General features: G+C 30.6%; 1 protein-coding gene across 1 annotated transcript; it reads right to left on the reverse strand.

Moving 5' to 3' along the window:
- Window positions 1–11,459: 11,459 nt before the first annotated feature.
- Window positions 11,460–23,823, reverse strand: LOC105628983 (vesicular-fusion protein sec18). Its single transcript, XM_089721387.1, has 9 exons — window positions 23,513–23,823; window positions 23,278–23,450; window positions 16,301–16,401; window positions 15,841–15,939; window positions 15,654–15,709; window positions 15,524–15,556; window positions 15,355–15,437; window positions 11,893–12,026; window positions 11,460–11,802 (listed from the first exon to the last, which is right to left on the reverse strand). The coding sequence occupies exons 1-9, from the start codon at window positions 23,714–23,716 to the stop codon at window positions 11,627–11,629; spliced, it is 1,059 nt and encodes a 352-aa protein (XP_089577513.1). The 5' UTR covers window positions 23,717–23,823; the 3' UTR covers window positions 11,460–11,626.
- Between the last annotated feature and the right edge of the window lie 469 nt (window positions 23,824–24,292).

Here is a 24,292-nt window from a genome sequence, read left to right on the forward strand (position 1 = left end):
TTGATTGTTACTATTAAATGCCTCATAAAAGACTAATATCTCCTTAATAAAATAAATATTGCACCAAAAGTTAAATCCACGTTCTCTCTCTCGTTCTAGTTCGTCTCTTAAACCTCTTTGGTTCTGCAACTACGCATCATGTTTATTTCTGCAGTTACTCTGCAATTACACATCTGGGTTTTAAAGTGCATCTGGTAAACCCATTTTTGTTCAGCCCATCTACAACAAAATCTCTCACACCATCAATGAATTGTCATCATCTCCATTTTTTTTTTTCTTCAAGAAGAATCAAACCCTCAAAATTCAAGACATGACTTTAAATAAATTCGTTAAATACCCAACAAAATTAACTTGCTATATATATATATATATATATATATATACATCTTTAATGTTTTAATCGTTCTTTTTGCAACTAAACTGTGTGTCAGATGTTTTAGATTCAAGTTAAAAAATTATCAATGGGTCTTGATTAATATTGTAGACTTCATATATATATATATATATATATATATATATATATAACATCTTTAATACTTTAAGCGCTCTTTTTGAAATTAAACTGTGTATTAGATGTTTCAGATTCAAGCTACAAAATCATCAAGGGGTCTTGATTAATATTGTAGACTTCATATATATATATATATATCTATATATATATATATATATATATAACATCTTTAGTACTTTAAGCGCTCTTTTTAGAACTAAACTGTGTATTAGATGTTTCAAGCTAAAAAATCATCAAGGGGTCTTGATTAATATTGTAGACTTCATCCACCCAGTCGTCATTTGGGATTTTGCTAGCATGTGGGCTTTTAGATTTGAAGCTGGAATGTGGGTTTCCATTTGCTTGTGGTTTAAGTGTTAAAGAAGATAGTAAGCAAATGTGGCTGAAATTGATCATCTTTTGTAGCAATATCGGACTTGTGAACTGGGTTTTTTTGTTTGGGTTATTATATTTTAGAAGAAATTTCATATTAAATATTATTTGGTTTTTGGATTTCTTTGATAATTAGAAGCCTGATTTTGTTAATCTTGATTGGTTTTTGAATGGTAAAGGAGAAGGTAAAAATATGGTATTGTATATAGAGATTTAAAGGTGATTGTCTCTTTCCTTGATAGTGGTGGTTATGGTGGTGGCTGCAACCATTTGTGGTTTTTGGTGACGAAGGTTGTGAAATATTGGACATGCTCATTATGGATTTTATCAAAGGTACTATTTGTCATTTTAAAAAATTTTTCTCTCCTCTCTCCTACTTGTTTAGCCTAATTCAACGAAAAAAACAATTGTTTTGGATGGAATAACCACTTAAACATGATGGAACCAAATTCTAGGAACTAGATATTTAATATGCAAAAATGTGAATATGAGTTAATTAATTTTGTAAAACCTCAAGAACGCAAATAATAATTTTCCATTAATAAAATTCTAATAAATTTATTATCTTAAGGAATGTTTTTAAATCCAAAAATAACAAAAATAATTAAAACCTTTCTTATAAAATACTTCAATATGATATTATTTAAATTCAATTAAAAATAAATATTTAAGAAAAATTTAAATTAAGTATTTCCCTGTTTATGTATTTAATAAACTATATATAAATTCAAATACATTTTGATGGCATTGCAAATATTTTCGTTATAAGTGATTTTAGAAGACATAAAATTAATTAGTTTCCCTTATACCTAAATTATAAAGAAAAAATAATTAAATAAATAAATTTAATGTAAATGAATCAATTTAATTGTTATGAATCTAAAAAAAAAAGTATTGAACTTGGTAAGAATTTTTTATTTTTTTGTTTAGAATTAAATTCTTTGATATTAGTATTACTAGTGCTGGAATCTGCGTGATGCCCAGAGCAATATTAAATGATGAAATAATTTTTTATAACATCATTCAAAAATAATAAAATTGTATAATAAAATGATTGTGTGATGTATTAAAAAAATTATATCTCATTGAGATATGGTAAAAATAAAAAAGTTGTAATGCTAAGATTGTTTTGTTAAGTATCCTTTTACCGAGGTCTATAATCGCAAAAGCCATGCATGATATGACCTAGGGTTGTCAAAATAGGTTAGCGTGTTAAGTTCAATACGGATTCGCATAAAACATGACACGATTATGGTTAATACAAATACTACTATTTTAGTAATTGTATTAAATTTATCAACATAAACACGGCACGGAAATTAGACAGGTGATATGAACACGAAACGTTTAACCGGCCTAGTATGATAAATAAGTTAAGTTGGTTATGTTGACCAATATACAACTCGTGTAACCCGCTTAATAAACATGTTACGTGGATCGTGTTGACCTATATACGCGCATTAACTTACTTATAATATTTTTAAATTTTAACCTATTTAACTCCAATCGTATTTAAAAATAAATTTTCATACATAAAATGCATAAATTCTTCAAGATTCATAACTAAAAAAAAAAAAAAGTAATACAACAATAAAATTTAAATAGGTTTCAGTTAAAGTATTTATATTTAACACTAAAATTACTTCTTTACTCTTTAATAAACGGATCACTTGCCTAATTTATGTATCAACCCACAACACGAACCCGTTTAATCTCAACCCTAACCCATGTATTTCGCGTATTAAGCGAATCATGTTCACGTGTCAAAACCTATTTTGACACACCTAACATGATCTGCATAAAAAAATGCATAAATTTTTCAATCGTGATAATAATTCTGAGAATTTAACTAATTATATTAAAATAATAAATTAAGTATTTTTTATTTTATGTTTATGATTTATTATAAATAATTATTTATTTATTTGAAATATTAATATATTATGCTTATTTAGTGTAATGTGTTTTAAGAGTATGGATGTCCTTTTTTAAAAAATTATCGTATTACGTACGTTCCTATATCTCATGTCCCGTATCTGTGCAACCTAACTCCTGATATATGATACTACTCCATACACCAAACTAATCAATCAAAGTTTTATTACCAAGAAAAAATGAAGTATTTTTTAAATTTATTTTTGTGTCTCTTTTTATTAATGAATGATTATAAAAAATAACAAGGAACTAAATTTTTTTTTTTCCAAAAACCTTATGTTGCTTATTTTTTTGGATATAAAATAAAAATAAGATTAATAGAGAAAAGAAAAAACTTATGTTACTCATGTTTTTGATATAAAAGAAAAATTAAATTAAATTTTTCTGTACAAATTAATTTTATAGTTTTTTATTTTCTTTTTTAATTTGAACGGAAAATTATTGAAATTCTTTTTGCTTGTATTTCTTTCTAATTTCCTAATAAAATAGGTTTTGCTTATTCATATTAATTTAGTTTTCTTTTCTTTTTTCTACTTATATGACATTATCTGAAAATATAAAATAATTTATCTTTTTAAAATTGCTGTCATTACAACTTATCTTCTTACAATTATGCTAAATAATTTTTCTCCTTCAATTCGAGAGATTTACACTTAGCTGTCATTTGAAATGGACTTCTTTGCTTTTATATATAGTACAGATATAGATTGGAACACTTTGTTTCGTAAATAATAATAATAATAATAATATATTATTTTTAATTAATGTATAGAAATAAAAAATGTTAAGTTTAAAATTTTTTTTATTTGTTTTATTTAAAATCATAAATATATACTTACTTATATATATATGAAGATTCTGGATGGTTTTAGGGGCTAATGACTACAACATTGAACGTAGTAAATTGCAATATAGAGAGTTTAGCAAATTAATTTTAAATTGTACTGTTCTACCCAATTGCACATTGTATCCAATCTAATCGTAGTATTTTAACATATTAATTAATTTTGTTATAAAAAGCATGAATTTTTTATTCATATCAAATCATAAATCATCACAAAAGTTCACTTCGTAATAAATTGAAAGATGCGCCACCGAATGAATGTTTATTGAAAAAGACGTATTTACAAGTATTAATAATAAAATTATTATGAGTAAATTTCAGTCGATGAAAAATGGGCAAGACTTATCGTAACTTAATTACAATAGTTTATTTTCTTTTTTAAAAAATTAGTGTTGTTTATATTTATTTTATAATATATGTTATTTTTGTAAACTATATATTTTAAATAGATTTCTTTACTGAATTTTGTGACTAGGCTAAGAGCAATCTCAAGTTTATCGTTTGCAAATATCTATTTATTGGTTTTACTTGCCTCGCCACTTAATTTAAAATTAATTTTGACTCATTGGCGAGCTTTGCTTTTCTATTAAAAATTAATAATAAATATTACACTTCTTAATGTATTTATTAAAAAAGGATGAATTAGTAATTCATGTTAAATTTTAGGGTTTGAGTACAAATCTACAATAAGCTGAGGATCTTCTTCAAGAATAAAAAATTTATTGCAGAAAATCAAATAAGAAAAGGCCAAATACATAACTTCATCCTTCATCCTTAAACTTTGTTAGTTTATCTTTGTGATACTATGAACTTCTATTTTGACTTATTAAATAATTCAATTTATTAAATTACACTTATTAAACATTTTAATTTTCAAAATGATTTTATTATACATTTTAACTTGTAAAATTATATCAATTAAATACTCATTAAAAAATTAAAATTTATAAAAATTATTATTTCAAAAATCATTTTAACTATATATAAAGTTAATATTTTATAAATAAAAATAAAAAATCTTAAACTTAATTAATATTAGTGTTAAAAAATATATAATACTAATAAAATTTTTAAATTTAAATGCACGATAATTAATCGATAAAGTTTAGAGCGTTGCGATATTCAAATTAGAAAGTTGATGAATGGATTTGTATATTCTTTCCATAGAAAAAATATAAAAAACCATCATATAGCGAGTTGTCACATCGTGTGACCCCGAAGCGCATACGACAACTTGTGGACAGTCGCTTTCAGAGCGATTCATTAACAGTAGCAGATATCATTTTATATCAAACTGTCTGAAATATTCAGTAAAAACGGCGCAGCCGTTTCTTAGGCAAATATTAATTTATTTTAAGATTAACTAAATATTAGTGCTACTGTGTAGGTGTCAAGCGCTTTCAATTCTTTATTAGGGACAAAAGTGTCAATATTATAGTTTATGAGATTCGATGTAGATTTAATTTTTTATTCACTAGCTAGATTCGGGGGCTGGTGAAAAGGGAATATCAGAAAATTAAGAAATTAATTATAATTTCAAACAGGACAAAGGCTTATAATTTCTCACATATAAAAATGAAGCTATCACTATAGAAGGAATAGGAATGTTACGTATGAAAGGAGTGGATACATGCAGCGGTTCTGCTTTTCTTTTAGCTGGCTTTTAAACCTTTTTTTTTTTTTTTTTTTTTTTTTATTAAAAAAAGTTTACTATTCTTTATATTCAGGGAAAATATACGACTGTCGTTACATTTTCTGTTAAATACAAGAACATATTAGTTGATTTTTAACAAAATACAAGGACAAAATATTTAATAAATAATATAAATAAATTAGTTAATTTTGATAAAATATAAAGACAAAATAGTATTTTTTAACAAAAAAAAAGTAGTAATACACGCAATGTTGAAACTATAACAAAATGTTGAAAATATAACAAAATATAGGTATAAATCATAATTTTTCTTTTTCGTTAGCTATAATTTTTTATTAGAAATAAAGCAAATATTAATAGTGTATTTTCTACTATTTACACAAAATAAAACACATGTTTTATTGGAACTTTTGAATCTATAGTATGGTCACCACCAACAAGGCATTGATTGGAGTAATAAACAATGTAAATTCCTATAATATTTGAAACACAAATTTGATCCCATACTTTTATACTCTACGAGACTACACCTCCTGGTCATACAAAAAAAACTTATAAAATGGTAAAATAGATAAACACTTTATATTATAAACTTATGCTAATTAGGTCTTTGAACAATCTATCCATAAATTATAATCTAATCAAAAACACCAACCAAATTGAAGATGCAATGCATATAAGTGATGAATTAGTAATATAAGAGCTAGTTGGTAAATTTGGTTTCATTAAGAGAGTCAAAGAAAGAAAGAACAGGCTCAAAATTACCATCTGTGTGACTTAGTTAGGAGCCCTTTCTTAATGCCATAAAGAACCATAAAACAAAATGATAAGTAGCTAATCAAATTCTATGAGAAACATAATTGATTTCATTGATTGAGATAGTTATGCAACATACAATATGCCAAGAATCTTAAAGCGCATGGCCCACATAATCCGCAGAATAACATTCTTAACGTTAATTTTTTACTGGACTTGTTTAGCTGTATAACTAGCATTTCCTCAAACATTGAAAGGAGGTTGAGGAGAGGAAAATTTTATAATCCACTTCCTAAAACTCTAAACGCCGCACCAGCAAACACTATTAATAATAGAAACGCCATATGAAAACTTCTGGTCGAACAACACCTTAAAAGATATGCTGCAAATTTTTGTTAAGTTTCTAACTTTATTTAAATAGAAGCTTGAGTACCCTAAACTCCCCTATCCATAGTCCAACCCCCTAACCTCTCAGCTTTGCATATTAAGCCAATTACGTACCAACAAACAAACTTTTCAATGTGCATACACAATTGTGAGTGTGTATATATATATTGGTTTTTTACCCTAATCAACACAAAATCTTGGCTTCGCAATCGCTACATACTGTCATCCATACGCAAATATATATGTATATTTAATGCATCATCAAGGCAATAAAAGCAGAAAATATTTTTTTTTTTTGAAGAAAAAAGATATCAATCAAATGAACTTCTAGCTATTAATGTAGGAAAACTTTGTTGCCTTGATCTTAAACCCCTAAGTACCACCAATGCCTTATTAGCATTGAAATGAAAGTTGAGCCAATCTCATAACCGATACTTAGATTAATCAATTCACTCCAGTCTATTCAAGTAGCCACTCCAATTAGATAATGAAACAAATCATATTAATGTTGCCTGTCAAAAGTGGTTCGTCCCATCCCAATTCTATCTCCCCCGTTTTCTCCTGATGAATATTTTTGTTCATGATTTATCATTCATCAAACCCCAAGCATTCCCATTTACCCAAACAAGTTAGAACATTTTTCTCATCTTCTTTCTTTCTCATCTTCCTGTGCCTTCAATCCATCTCTCTCAATCACCCCTTTGGACATCCGGTAATCTTGGTACAAGTATCTCAATCTAGATCTTGTACTGACAATTAAAAACAGAAAATGGAGGAAATATTTGTTCAATTACGACCAGACCAACACTTAATACTCTTCTGTTGCCAAGTGATCTATTGATTCATAGAGTAGAAACAAAATTAACAGCAAATCAAACACAAATTAACAATTCCAAGAAAATGTTGATAACATCCAAGAAGTGCTTGGCATGCTACTACTAGAAAGACTGTTTTGCAATGCAGCATATTTTTTTGAAGCTCACACTTCTTGCAGTCATATGCATATTAGACTATATACTAACTGCCTAAGAGAGCTACGAAGGCACACACTTCTAAAGGATAGATACATTGAACAAGTACAATATTCGCAAAGGGAAGCCACAGAGGGAAAAACACTGCAGTGAAAAAATGGATATTATTCTCTTTCATGTTTATCGATCTGGAGTTCTATTTCAACATAAGAGGACAATGGTGGAGTAAAATAAAACAAATGAGTTAAGTCGGAAGTCATTATGTGAGAAGCAACAGAAATCACACTATTGAAAAGATGGAGAATTGAATAGCAATTACAAATCTTAAAGAAGAAAAACTTATAATCATTCACCAGAGCTAGCTTATAATCACACTATTACTCCATTAGAAGCAGTTAACTAAACATATTATAAACCAGTTCTGTTCAAACAAATTTTTTCAAAGCCGAATTTGGAATGATGAAATTAGATTTGATACATGAGTCTTGATTTCATAACAAATACATTGAATTCAGTACTCCAAATGGGCCTACTTTTTATACCACTATCATTTCAGCTTAATTTCACTCATCTTAGCTAAATTTCTTAGCATTTCGTACATTAACATGTCTAAATTTCAGTTTGTAACATAAAACACACTGAACGTTCATTTGTATAACAATAAAAACCGCAGCTTCATTCTATAATATTTTGATAATGAAAAAAATGATTCAAATGACAAGTGATTTTAAAAAAAAAATTATTTTAAACAAGCATATTATGGCCTTTGCATAATCTATTCTCTCTATTACTCACTTGACACTTTACTCATTTCTTTCTCTTTAACCAAATAATGAGAGACAATGTTAATCCCAGAGAATATCAAATTATGTCATCTCAAATAATTTTGATATATATATATATATATATATAATGTATTTTTTAAATAATTTGATTCTATTTCATGAATCAAAATAATTAGTTTTCCTCAAGACTTTTATATGACTGGATCGATAAAGATACAGATTTGGGTGGTCAAGTGATGGTAAAGGAGCAAGAACTGTTCATATTTGGGCAAAACAAGAAAAAAACGAGCCAATCACTTTAACCGCCATAGATCGAATATTGGAGAAACAAACCTGGTAAAAGAAATTAAAATCCTTCGCGAAACCTGTAGATTATGCAAGTACAGATCCACCGTCCATACGGCGAAGAAGATGGCTTTAACTATTATCGAGAAATTGATTTTAGAATGTACTGGGGTGACCAACATCTATTGTGTAGAAAATTTTCTACACAATAGATGTTGGTCACCCCAGTTCATACTAACATAATTTCTCTTTATCTTCAATGGAGCGGCAATCCTCTTCAGATTGTACCGTACTACCTCGATACGGAATGGCGGCCAGAAAAGAGAGCGTTTTCTAGAGAGAAAAGGTCCCAATCACATATAATATAAGCAGGTATTTTGATGTGACAGGAGTGGGTTGTTTGGATACAGAAATCGTTCCAAGAGACGGTAGTATTATATTGTAAATAGAAAGATGTGGGGTCCACGTATAATAAGAAGGAGGACACGTTCCATTAGGACGCAGAGAAGGTGTATTCAATTATCAAAAGGACAAAAACGTAAAATCAATCTGTGAAAGTGAAGAACATGGCTTAAAAAATGGAGGAATTGAAACCCATTTGGAACACAGTTTAATTTACAAAATAAATAATTGCTTGGTATTTCCGATTATAATATCAAATCTAATAATTTTTTAAAAGATTAGAAATCTAAAAGCTTAAAGAAGAAATCGGATATGAAGTTCGAAATTTCCTTAGCTTAATATGAAAAAGAAAAAAAAAATCGTAGAAAGAAAAATTAAAGAATATATGATATCTAAGAGCTTCAAAATGGAAACAAGAAATAGATAAACAAAATCAGCACTACAGCAATACAGCAATTAAAAGAGAAACAAAACCAAAAACTAAAAAAATAAAAATAAAAATAAATAAATATTAACAAATCAAAGCCAAATGAAAGGCCAAAATAATGCCTAAAGCAACAAGATAATAGCCAAAAATAATAATAAGAACAACACCACTAAAAGGAGGAAAGGAAGCGGAAAAATTGATAAAAGTAGCAGCTAATTGACGATATGGCTGCTCATTGAGGATACGATGACGGCTAACCAGGATTTTAGAACGACACGATTGAGGAGAAGAACAGAGGTTGGGTTTCAAAGCAAAGAAAGCTGAGATTTGAGAAGAAGAACAGAGGTTAGGCGAAGAAGATAGGGTGCATCACGTAGAAAGATAAGATTTACAGAGAGAAAGTGTCAGAATAAAGGGCAACAATAAAATTTCCATAGTAAATCTACGTGGGATCCAAGTGTCATGTTGATGTGGTATTATCTATGTGCAGCTGCCAAGTCGTTGAATTTAATGTTATCTTATAAACTCTTATATTCTTCCGAGTAATTTTATGGGACTTCCGAAGTATTCTAGCTATCTTGCAGTCATAAAGCCTGTTGAGTAATTTTCATAGGAGCTTTAGCTTCTTCATACTTTTTGTAGATGTGCTTAAGGCATATAACTTAATATGTTTGGATATATATGTTCATATATATGAGATTTAAGTAAATGTATGAATATGAATACTTTAATCTAATTACTTGTTTTTAATGCATACGAGAGAACTTTCATTTACTTTATTGTATATAATTTGAGTAAAATCTTATAAAAGCCATGAATTCATGACAATAAAAAGTCTACTGAGAATTAAGACAAGTTTTATAAATAAAATTGATTTCAGGCCCTTCAGTATGAATTTGATGCTTTGGTACAGGTGGACATGATATATAATATTTATCAATTTTTGCTATTTGGATTTAGGCTATAATCATATGTTTGGCACTTAGTGTCCTCTGTTTGAGCGAATGCACTCTTCTGCACGTAACTACTTAGGGTTGGTTATATATATCTATAGATTTCATTGAAGGTCTACCTATATCAGCTACTATAAATGCTATTTTAGTAGTGGTGGACAAGTTCTCTAGGTATGCCCGTATTATTGCTATATCACACCTATTTACTGCTGCAAAGATTACTCAACTTTTCTGGATAACATTTTCAAACTGCATGATATGCCTCAGAAGATTGTGTTTAACAAGGACAAAGATGTTACCAGTTTATTGTGGAAACAACTTTTCAGGCTGTGGGTACAAAGCTCAACTTCAGTTCTGCCTATCACCCTCAAACAGATGGCCAGACTGAGAAATTGAATAAATGCTTAAGGTGCATGAAATCATCTCCCCGCCCCCATTATTGCCTTAGTTGAGTTCTGGTTATATCACTACTCATTCAGTTAAAGATGTTCTTATATCACTACTCTGTTGAGAGCCAATCTTCTTAATTCTCAACATCGCATGAAGCATTTTGATGATTCGAAGTGGATTGAAAGGGCCATTTTTCCGTGGGTGATTGGGTTTATCTAAAGCTCCAACCTTATAGATAGATTTCAGTGGCTTTAAGGAGAAATTTAAAGGTTTCGGCAAAGTTTCATGGACAATTTCAAACCATTGAGAAAATTGGTCTTTCTGCTTAACAAGTTGCAGCTTCCTCCCTCAAGTCTCCAGTTTTGGACACACAATAGCAGAACCACAGCAGGTTCATATTGCTCGTGTCTACAGTGAGGCCAACACCTGCGCTAATTGGTTGGCTCACTATAGCAAATAAATTTAAAAATCGCATCCAAGCTCTTTCCAAAAGGTTAGTTCGTCCTTTCAGGTAAATATGCATCCAATCAAATTTCCTCTCAATCCTCTTCCTCTTCTACTTTCATCCAATCTGCAAATTTACAGTCTATTAATTTTTTTTTTTTTTCAATTCCAATAGTTCTATATAAAATACAGAGAATAGTGGGTGAGACACGAGAGTTCGAGGGGTATATAACTGGTAGAAGGTATAGTGAACGAACATATAGGCTTTATTATTATTATTATTTTCACTCACTTTGTGGCATCTTACAGATGTGCTCTGTGCTAGCGCGGAAAGGCCAAGATATAATCAAAATTCGCAAGTTTCGTGACATATAAGTGTCTCGCAAAATGTGGTAAAAGTTACAGAAATTAGCGTTGGATTCATGCGTAGGCAAACTATTATATGTTATCAACATATATTTATTATACATCAGATAAATATTTATATATATTATACTGAAATTTCTTCCATCATTTATCATGGATACTAACTCGAACACCATGAAGAAAGTCTGCTTGTTTTACTCTAATCTGCTTCTTATTTACTTGCCCTATCATATTAGGATCTGCACGGACAATAGCATTGGAGAGAGCAGAGTTAACAGCACTGGCAAGCTCAGCCCCGGTCCAACCAACAGTCATGGAAGCTACACGAACAGACATTAAAATCATCAGATTACCTTGAAGAATTCATCCAATCGCTGTAAGTAACAAAAATCCAAGGCAAAATGACTTGCCTATTTGTTCAAGGTTCACATCTGAATGGAGTAAACCACAATGGTTCATCCTTTGTGTGTGAATCTTTAATATGTTTACACGACCTTTCTCATTAGGAATCCCAATTTCAATGCGGAGATCCAGTCTGCCAGGTCTGCACAGAAAAATATTTAAAGTTCAATATTATCCATGGCTGAAAAATATTTAGGGAGAAGTATCTGCAGGAAAACAGCCTCCTGGAAAAACAAGATGATAGAGCAGGCATGTATGGCTGTTAATTTTAATTACCATGGCTTCCAGTGTCTATTTCTAGTTATGCATACGAAATTTTAAATTATGAAATATTTGATAATCTCCTGCTACAATGTCTTTACTCCGCAGCAACAGTACTGTTCTTAGGCCTGAATAATCTCCGATTTCATTTCTCACACTGGCAAGCTCTAATTCAATTTCCTAGTCTAAGCTGAGAACCTTAAAACCCATCTATTTCTTGAGATATCCAAAATGTGTAAGTGTTCATACACTAGTTACTCTTTCTACATCAAAAGCTAGAAACTTTCATTGTTCTTTTAATCATTCTAGAAACGGAAATCGGCGGGAGTAAGTATTAAAAAAGAATACCATTGATGGAGGGCTTTTGTGGGGCTCAAATCCATTCTAATTATGGCTCTCTAAATTAAATAATATTTTGCTTGTTCCTAAAATTGTCAAATTTATTATCAGTTCAATAATTTACTGCTAATAACAATGATTTCTCTGAATTCTGGCCTGATTATTTTATCGTTAAGGATCAAATTTCAAGGAAAATTCTGCTGCACAGACCGAGTGAGCATGGTACATATACCATGCCATCCATTCCAATGAAGAAAGAAGCATCCATGTGTGAGACATTCTCTGCAAGATTGACATCACAAATTAGGTCATCCAAGTTTCAAAACTGCATCTAAAATTGTTAATTAATTTAGTTTACCTTGTCAAAAGTCTTGAATTGTGAATCCTTGTCCTTCTTGTTTACAAGGCAAACTTGCTCGCCTTCCATTAGCGCCTGTTAGTCACCATAGTCGAGCAACCTTTGACATTATTCACTCTGATGTTTTGGGGGCCAGCCCCACTTTTGTCTTCTTTAGGTCATAGATATTGCGTTATTTTCATTGATGATTTTAGTTGTTAGTGTTGAGTGTGCCTCTTGCATAATAAAAGTGATGTCTTCAATATTTTTCAGAGCTTAGAGCAATTGATTTTAGATCGGGGGGAGAATTTCATAAATTAAACAAGTATTATCATCAACATGACATTATTCACCGAATTGCTTGTCCCTATACACATGAACAAAATGACGTCTCTAAACATGGAAAATCCATCATATGTCATATTGTTGATACTGGTCTCTCTTCTTTCTCACTCTTATGTTCCACTCAAATATTCTTTCTTTCACACCCGTACTAAGCATATCAAGTTAGATTCTCACTTTGTTCGCGAGTTGGTTATCCTTGACAAATTGACAATTCAATATGTTTAAGTGCAGACCAAAGCTAGGTCTACTTTCCAATCTAACATTAGCTTGAAGGGGCTAATAAGGAAATATGTTTTTCTATATTTATCTTTATCTCTCAGTAACTAAGTCTATCACTTGTAATCATCTGTAATTATCTTTATCTCAACTAAGTCTATTATACATACATACATGTACATCCACCATTACGAATAAAGAAAACAAAAAGATCCTTTTATGAATCTTCACAAAGGTAATGTTAAGTTTTTGGGCTGTTTAGCGAAGAGTTTTCTAACGGAGAGAGAAGTATTCTGATGCTTATTTGAGAGATTGAAAATCCCCAAAATCGTTCATTTTTCAATCTACCAAATTAACTTTTGGAGGCAATTAAAAATTTTTGTTTCTGATATTATTCATTTTTATTTTTTAAAAGACCCAAATTATCCCCTTTCATATTTCTTTCTTTTTTTCTTCCTTCTCATTCTCCTCTCCCAATTGTTGTAGTATTTAAAATTTGTTCAAACTTCCTAAAAATTATTATATCTAAAATATAATTATAATAATAAGAAGAAATATTTAAAAACATTTTTATAACCATATTTTAATTTTCAAATGGATGTCCTTGAAAATTCAGTTCAGGAAGTGGTGTAGAAAATGAAGGGAAATTATAAATTTGTTCCCATATTATGCCAAAATTAATTTCTGTCCCTCTATTTTTTAAGATACAACTATTTTCTTCCCATATATTTATTTTGTCCAACTTTTTGTCCTTCTATCAATATTTCCATTTTTTGTTGTTAAATTTAAAGAAAAAAACAAAGATACCCTTTCGCTTCTTTCCTTCCCTTCCTCTCTTTCACCATTGAAATGCATGATAAATAGATGTGAGTCCTTGCATTCATTTAGCGGGTTAATTAACTCCTTTTAATTCTTTTTTGAGAAAACATAAGGACAAAGTAATTAATTTTGACATAATATGGAGACAAAATTATAATTTTCCCTAAAATGAATCCTCAACAAAACCATATACAACCAGACAACCCACAACTTCCCAACTTCAAGATTGACCATACAATGAAAGCTAGGAACAAATGGAAAGCTTGAGAAAACACGAGCCAAGAATGATAATCAATGCAAGAAAAAAAATGAAGGTAAAATTCTTAGGTTTTTTTATATCCTAAATTAATTTATTTTCTTAATGTGAATCTTTACGAATGTTCACTAAAATCATGGAAGTTTGTGAACTGTCCATAAGAAAGGACTCATAATTTACCTTTTTTCTTTTTAAGAAAACAAATTTTGGGGGGCTTGCCACATAAAAGCAAGCCTTACCTAAAAAGAATTTGAGTAATTGTATTGAAAAGGTGTTTTCTAATATGATTAAAGAGTTCTACTTGAAGTGTGTATAGGAGATCTACAAAGCAAGCTTGTTGATTTGCATTGAAGAGCAATTATTTATTAATTTTTCTGACGGCCACGTTATGCCAGACAAGAAGTTTAACAATCTACAACGTACAACCTTTGGGAATGACCAGTTTGAAACCCAATTCTTTTTTTTTTTTTTTTTGCAACAGATTATACTTGAGCAACTAATAAGAAATTCAGTAAAGATTAGTTGACCATTGATTAAACTAAGCCCAAAGGATGGCCAATGGCCAATGTAATTGCCCTAAAACCCTAGTAACTAGGGTAGATCACCATCCACAGAAATTCTAAGAGTTTTTTTTTTTTTTTTTTGGGGGGGGGGGGGGGTTCATCATTTTATTTAAATTCCACAATTAATGAAATATAAGCAATCATGCTTAACCGTTCACTGAGGCAATTTGTTCCTGATTGATACCTTTGAAAAATTACTAGGTTACGTATCAAATATAAAAATGCTAGAATAATGAATCATGTGTTATTTCTAACTTCAAATGTTGAAATGCAAATATCATTGACATATTAAGCAATGCAATATATCTAACATATGAGAGGGAGTAGTAGTTACCTCAAGAGTGACTCATCGACTAAATCCATCCTACTCGTTGTTCCAATAATAAAGATATTATTATATGCATTGACGCCATCAATCTGGATTAGATAAGGTTTATGATTTAGTACACAGAAGGAAAAAAATCCACGCTAAAAAAACTTATTTTAATTAAAGAAAGAATTACCATTCCCAACAATTGATGAACTATCCCAGAGCCCTATAAAAGAAAAAGGAAAAATAAAATCATCATGCTTTACTTTTATCTAAGTGCACTAGAACCTACAATGAAATTCAGTCTCATGCATAACTTTTACCTGAGTGAAGCAATCAATTTCATCAAAAATGATCATGTGGAGTGGACTTTGATCTCCTACAAAGGGCAAACAAAAAATTACAATTGCATATCCAAGTTTAAGGAAAACAATAGGGATATAATAATAATCATCCTTTTTGTATATCCACTAAAGAAATTGATAAATAATGCAAATATGTCATACAAACCATATTTTTTATAATCATTTATAGCATCATCAAATAGCTTTCTCAAACTGTGTTTTGATTCATCTCCATAGCTTGACATCAACATAGGCCCCATAACAACCTATAGAAGAAGGCACATCAAATCATAAGATCCAAGCCAAATAACTCTAGGAAGAAAAGACTTCGAAAATATGAGTTCAATATTTTCTTTTTGTAGCCAGTAAAAGAAAATGTAACAAATCATAAATCCACAATTGCTTTCTGAATGTATTACTAATGTATCAGAGACAAATATCGGGGCATGTAAAAAACTGACTCGTACGTAAATTATGCATAAGCAGTTATCCTATCTTCTCTCAATTTGATTTTTAGAACGTCTCATTATTCATTATAGCTATTACAGTTTAAAATCCAAGATATTGCCAAGTAAAAATTTTGTGTGCATTTGTATAATTGTAAAGTGGGAGGGAGATATCAGATTCCTTAGCGTGTAGCATCTTTGCAAGTGCTTTTGCCAATAATGTTTTCCCAGTCCCAGGTGGCCCATAGAGAAGCATCCCTTTAACATTATTGATCTTTAACCTGCAATGTCAAGAACACTGATTTTATGAAGTACAATCAAATAACAGTGAAAACAAAACGATTTCAAAATAAAAGGGCCAAATGATAAATAATATATACATATACAAACTTTTTGCATATTTTAAAAGGCAGTTACAACTTACCTTGGGTGAATTACTATTAAGTTCCTCTATCATAATGAAATACAATAGATTTCCAAAAATTTATTTGATAGGTATTTAACTCCAGTTAACTATTACTGCTGTGTGAAGGGAATTTTCATTCAATATTATGTAAAAAATTGTTACAACCCGATTTATACATGGGACTAAGGCTATATGGAACTACCTAATCTATCCTTTACAATAAAGAATAAGTCACTAAACATATACAAACATACAAGAAAAGACAATACAAGACACTCCAAAATTCAAAAATTCAACTAGTTTCTAAGAAATTCTTTTTTTTTTTTCCTTTTCTTTTTGGGACTGATATGCATTTGGCCCATCTTTGATTCCTATATGATGGGAATGGGATGTGCATATATTAACAAGTACATGAATTTATTTTACATTTGTCTAGTTACTATAGTTGAATATAAAACCTTTTAGGCAATGTGCGTTTAGCATCTATTTCAGAGCCCAATTATTTAACTAGGTAATATATATATATATATATATATATATATATATATATATATATATATATTTTTTTTTTTTTTTTTTAATTCAACATGACCTTGTAAGAAAGAAAGAAGAGATTGAGAGTGAATAGGAAGGAAGCTTGATTATTCCCATACTAGGGTACATATAATACAGAAGATTCTATATGGGTGATTAATCCCATAATTACAACCTATACTGCAGCATATTAGTCCTCTAATTAAAGCCACACAATCACAACCATAATTTCAACATTTGAACACTTCCCCTTCAAGCTGTTATGTACATGTCACATGTTCATAAGTTGTCATAGATGTATTCAATTTGAGAACCTCTAAGAGATTTTATTAAAGACATCTGCTAATTAATCACTTGAATTGATAATGGTGATAGCAATGCATCCCTACTCAATTCTCTGCCTGATAAAATAACAATCTACCTCTACATGTTTTGTTCTTTCTTGAAACACTAGATTGAGGCGATACGAAGTGCAGTTATGATATACCAATTTTATTTGTTTAACTCCTCCACATCTTAACTTTTTAAGAAGTTCATTTAGCCAAGTAAGTTTACAAGTGGCCAAGGCCATATGATCTAGGTACAATAAAACCTCTATAAACTGATAATGTTGGGACCGTGAAATTTTATTAATTCTGAGTAGTATTAATTAATCAAATAATTTAATTATTTATCAATTTAAAGAGTTCTTTTTTTATTCAACAAATATAAATCTAATTATATAAAAAATCATTGTATGTATTTCACTACTATAATGTATCATATTTCGCGAATTAATTTAAAAAGAAAATTCATTTTACATATATAATTACTATTTAATGACATTGTTTTTAAGCATCATCATATTTCGTGTTAAAAATTAAGTAGTAATTTTTATCACAAAATACGAGGGTATTCACTCTTTTTAATAACATTCAACATATGATGATGAAGGGAACTACAGACGAGGCGACCCAGGAATGAAAAGCCCCATTGCCTAGTGCTCTGGAACTCGGTTAAACAAAAAAGGTTCAATCTTGAGAAATCATGTACTATATAAACAATATAGAAAAGTCCTTCAAATCATACCCCACAATGGCTTCTCATCTAGAAGGTATCCAGAGATCAACCATGACTGATCAAATACGTAAAGCATTATGTGGGTATAAGGGAGATCACACCACATGCACTTAAGATAGATCACACCACATGCACTCAAAGCAGTGGCTTGATGAAAAATATAATTTGAAATTTAGTCAAGGTACAATATCAAACACTCTCAAACGATCATCTGAGTACCTTTCGACTAACTTAGAAAAACCAAGCGACACAGACCAGAAACATTTCCATAAATGGAAAAGGTTATTTATGAGTGGTTTCTCCAATACCAAGATCGTGTAAATATAACTGGAGATCTAATTTTGGAGAAGGCAAGGGAGACGATGAAACTTTTATACCCTCAACAGCCTTTTGAGTACCACCTTTCTCAAGGTTGGCTTGAGAAGTTCAAGCTAAGACATGGTATCAAGTCATTATGTTGTTTCGGAGAGAGTGGTTCGATTGACACACAAGACATGGAGAAGAAATTGGAGTCCATAAGGGAAAAAATAGACCATTTCCCTATGAAAGATGCTTTTAATATGGATGAAACTGGTTTATTTTACGGGTTACAAGTTGATCATTCTCTTGCAACGAAGCAGCTTGAAGGAAGAAAACAGGACAAAGACAGACTTATAATTGTTATTTGTTGCAATGAGGATGGCTAAAAAAAAATTCCTTTATGGATTATTGGAAAAATATAAAAATTATACAAATAGATCTATTATTATGTTATTTTAATTATCTTATAATTAATTCAAATTTTTTTTCAAATTTTTTGTTTTTGAAAAATAAGTAAAAATCATGTATTGATGTGTCCTACCACCATCCAACATGTTTATATTTAACCCATTGCTTAACATGTAATTTTTAGGTGATAATGTAATTTTCTTATTATGGAAAAAAATAATGGTGTTCTTGACCTAATTAACACTCGAGGATCCCTGGTTTCAAAAGCTAATTATCAAGTCCCTAAATTTTGATTCTATTAATAGTTTCGTCCTTCTGTTCAAGATTATCAATTTTTCTATTAATCTTAACAATTTAAGATAGTCTAATGAGAGACAAATTTTAATCCCAATAAACACCCCATCAGACCCAAGAACTCCCTTATCACCGACCCAACCTACGCCACCAGCTCTATTTTCACTTTATTCAATGCAGCAGCCTCCTTCACATAGGTCGCTCCTCTTTCACAAGTATATCAATCTCAACAAAAATCAAAGTCTCTTAAAGTATTTAGTCTTCTCCATCAATACAAAACTCTCTATTTTTCCTTTATAATTCTTGATTTTCTTGAAATCAAACTGGAGTGGGTTTCTGAAATCAAAGTAGGCTTGCAAAATCGAGGCATGCCCAGAGGCTAAAGTCATTACCATCAACAAGGTCACGAATTGCATCGACTCTAATTGTGACTCCTTACCAACTGACCTACAGTCCATGCCTCAAACAGATCACATTGATAGCCTCCTCGCAAATTAAAATTACATGAGGTTGTCTAATTAGGTACTTTATTGCTATTTGCAACTATGGTTTGCAAGCTTTTTTTTTTTGTCTTGGGTTTTTGTTGTTTTGGGGGGGGGGGGGGGTGTGGGGGCTTTAGAAAAATTAATCCGCTGGAGATTACTTTCTTTAGGAGCTAAAACCCTTGTAAGTGTTACTTTTCATATGCAAGTATTTTGAAAAATGATGAAAAGTTGTATTTTTTTTGAGATACAATTGAGGAAGGATTTAAATTGTTTGATTAGGTGTAATTTAGAATAAAGAAATAATTTTGATTTTGATACATTGCTTTTAATAGCACATTCAGAGTGCTTTTTAATTTTACATTTTAGAGATTCACTGCAGAAATTCGTTAGGAGTTTGTGGTTGATATTACTACTGATGATCAGTGATTGAGTTGGTTCTGGATTTGTCTATGTGCTTGTCTCTGCATTTTTTGGGTTTCTTTCTTGTTGCAGTTAGGGTTTGTTTCTAGAAATTTGGTCTTGTGGTGGAAGAGGAGATGGTGTTGACAACAGTTTGATAATGTTATTTTTGAATTAGGGTATTTTGTACTTACACATCGATTTGACAACTAGAAGTGAGTGTTTTGAACGGAATGATGCAACTATTAACAAAATCAAAATTTAGGGACCTTATAGTTGCCTCTTTTAAAATAAGGTTCTCAAGTGTTAATTAGGTCAAATCTCAGGGACATGATTATTTTTTTCCCCTTATTATTATTATTTTTTTTTTTTTGCAACCCTATGCATAAGGATGCGAAGCGGCTTTTTTGGGTATCATCCGCAAAAACCTATTCAAAACAGGTTTAGATTTTAATTAAATAAGCCTAGAACAAGTATGGGTATTAAATTCACTACAATGCAGGTCTGGGCCTAGATTAATTAAATATTTCAAGTGAAAAAGTTAAGTGCATGTTAGATTTAAGATAGGAATATAATTTGGGCTTAAAATTTTGTTAAAATTAATATAAATTAACCCATGCCCAAGACTCCAAACCTTAATATCATCAAATGTGAAACAAATCAATCACCAAAAGAAAAATATTAAAAAATTTTACACGACTAGGATTTTGGAATTGTCTATCATTTATGCTTCTCTTTTATAGTTCTTTGTCCAACTCATAAAGCAAGTTTGTATTAGTTAAATGGGTTTAGTACATATGCGGATATTAAAATTTTAAATCGATTTGGATATAGATATTTCAAAAGGAAATTTAAACGGGTTTGGAATAGGCCTAGGTATCAAAATTTTAAATGGATTTTAATATGGTTGTGCCTATAGCACATTTCATAAAAATAACATTATACATACAATCGAAAAATCAATCAAGATGATAGTTTTACCAATATTAAAAATATAACTGGCAAACAATGGTTTCTTGTGTTTTCAATTGGGAGACACAAATCTCAATTTAAGCCTGAGTTTCATGAAGGCATACCTCAATTATCAAATGGGGCATTTTTTGTAACCTTGTGGGGTAAGAATAAGTAATCTAATGAAGACAAATCCAGCTAACACATGTAATCTACAAGGAAAGCCTTAGGTGCAATGGAAAAATCACATTATACATACAATCGAAAAATCAGTCAAGATGATAGTTTTACCAATATTAAAAATATAACTCGCAAACAATGGTTTCTTGTGTTTTCAATTGGGAGACACTAATCTCAATTTAAGCTCGGGTTTCTTGAAGCCATACCCCAATTTTCAAATGGAACATTTTTGTAACCTTTTGGGGTAAGAATAAGTAATCTAATGAAGACAAATCCAACTAACACATGTAATCTACAAGGAAAGCATTAGATAGCAAAGGCGGCAACCTACTCTACTCTATTATAATTTCCACGCTATTCCTACAATAAGGTTAGATTGGCACCTACTCTATTATAATTCCCACGCTTTACGCCTTATGCTCACTTTTTAACATCAACCAAATTCACTTCTAACAACACTATGGAACCCAATATTGTCATGTATCCCTAAGCTATCATGTTCAAGACCAACATGTATCTTCCAATGTGGAAGCCAATACTATTGTCAGGAATTTCTAAGGTATGATGTTCAAGACCGACAACTAAACTTGAGAATAATCTAAGGAAGAAGTGAAATAAAGCTAATAACAGCAACACAATATATTAACTAAAAATTTCCCAAAAAATGCAGTGCTCCATTTAAGTATGAGAAAATGACTTGCAGAGTCAAAGAATTCCCAACTTGGCAATAATAAAATTGAGGCCAAAGTATACAAAGTATGATATATCAATGACTTCAATTGATACAAGCATTTGCATGGTTTGAACTCCAGAAGCAGAATCGGAAATGAAATAGCTTTTTTTCTCAAGTGTTTGATTTGAAAGGGAACAAAAATTTGGTTCCTTACAAAATTGGTCTTTTTAGCGCAAGATTAGAATTAAACAATATATAGTTCACATGGTAATACTGAATAGTTTCACTTGATCCCCATAGGAATAGTGATCTCACCAGGGTAGGTCATTCCCTATTTGGTCTTGATTCTGATTCTAAGCATATTTTTTTGGTGAACGAAATGCCCTTTAGAGGTTTCCAATGCAGAAAACCTCTAACATTGTAGACTCCAGGGAAACTGGATGCATTTAGCCTTCCCACATTGCAAGGAGATCATTGCAGTTTAAACTTTTAACTTTAAACTTTAAATTGATGACCTCCATGTCACAATAGAGCAACTAACTTCTATAGTATTCACAGCAAGTTTCAAGTTTTTTAAAATATAGGATAAAGTCATTGTTTGGTTGAATGAATTAACAAAGAAGGAATGAATCATGTATTCAAGTGGGTTTTACAACACAAATTTTGCAGAACTTTTGCACCGAATGAATAATTTGATTCGCACACAACAAACAACTTAATACCACCTAAATAGTGATCAAGTTCGGCTTAAACCAACCCAACACGAGTAACATGAAGGGTATTAACAAGATACGAACTAGAATCTAGTACTGGGATTTCCAAAAATTTCATGCTAAAATCAAAGTGAAAATTTGAGGAAAAACAATTGCAATGAAGATCTTTTAAGCAAACCAGATATAATGTTTGGGAGGTACAGATATCTTATGTAAAAAGTGGATATATATATGGGTTTTACAACACAAATTTTGCAGAACTTTTGCACCGAATGAATAATTTGATTCGCACACAACAAACAACTTAATACCACCTAAATAGTGATCAAGTTCGGCTTAAACCAACCCAACACGAGTAACATGAAGGGTATTAACAAGATACGAACTAGAATCTAGTACTGTGATTTCCAAAAATTTCATGCTAAAATCAAAGTGAAAATTTGAGGAAAAACAATTGCAATGAAGATCTTTTAAGCAAACCAGATATAATGTTTGGGAGGTACAGATATCTTATGTAAAAAGTGGATATATATATATATATATATATATATATATATTAAGGGTAAAAATGGGTAAAATAACTTTTATCAATATGCTTTTCTGTCAAACAATGCAATCCAAATGGGACGGAGGGAGTATTATTATAATATAAAAATATAAGCCTGACCTACTGATTATAAAAGAAGACTAACAGTTGAGATAAATTGGAAAATAAGAGAATGATAAATTTGGTTTTATCTATTGAGTATTCTCACCGTGTAAATTGCCCAGCGCTTCGCAATGAAGTATCAAACACCTTTTCCATGATAAAATCGTAAATTTTAGCCAATCCACCAACACCAAGTGACATTAATTCCTTTTCTGTATCGTCTTCTAAATCTGTATCCCCTTCGAATGTTATTCGATCACAGGCGGCTACATCATTAACCTGTAAAACAAAATTCATTATTGTTCTGGTAGTCCAGAGTAAGATTTTTACAAGCTTCTTACCTGATGATTTTTTTTCCTCCACAATTTGGTCGGTATGATTATTGTGACAAAAACGTTGAAAAATGAAACAGATTTTCGAATATATGTATCCGACCATGATCGCAACTTCAGAATAAGAGAAGAAATAATTTTTGATCGTGGATCGACTACTATGAGATTCAATGAAGTTTCTTTTGACGGTTTTGTCCTTCCGCTCAACCTCATTCCGATCTGTGAAAGAGAGAAATAAATTTGGAATTTGAAATTGCGAGACTGCTATTTGTTTGTGGCGATAGTGTTCCTGCAGTCTAATGGATTTCCGCGTCAATGGCCCAAAAAGAAATTGAAAGAAAATACATGAGACTACTAATCTGTCAGGTAGCAGGTAACAAGGTTACCGGTTCATCGGGTAGCTTTTTTTATTTTATCTGGCGTTGTTTTCTGAGACAAGAATTTGTCATTTTATTTGTGATAACTTCAAAAAAAAATAGAAGCAACAGAGGGGAAGTGTGAGTCCATAAGTAAAAGCAATAGTGTCATTGGAACAGCGTTTGTCTTAGTGTGTGTTGTACACATGGCGGTAGGGTTTCTGATACCGATTAGTTCGCAGAGAACAGAACAAAAGGACTATGGAGATGATAGGGGGTAAAAGAAAAAAAACTAAAAAGAAAAAATTATAAATATATGAGGCTACCGATCTGTCAGGTAGCAAGTAACAAGGTTACCGGTTGATCAGGTAGATTTTTTTATCATTTTAGAACCTGCCATTGTTTTTCTTGGATAACTCTTACGCCATTTTGA

The sequence above is a fragment of the Jatropha curcas genome, chromosome 5 (assembly GCF_041381405.1).
Source record: "Jatropha curcas cultivar XTBG-Jc1 chromosome 5, XTBG_Jcur_1.0, whole genome shotgun sequence".
NCBI classification, from domain to species: domain Eukaryota; kingdom Viridiplantae; phylum Streptophyta; class Magnoliopsida; order Malpighiales; family Euphorbiaceae; genus Jatropha; species Jatropha curcas.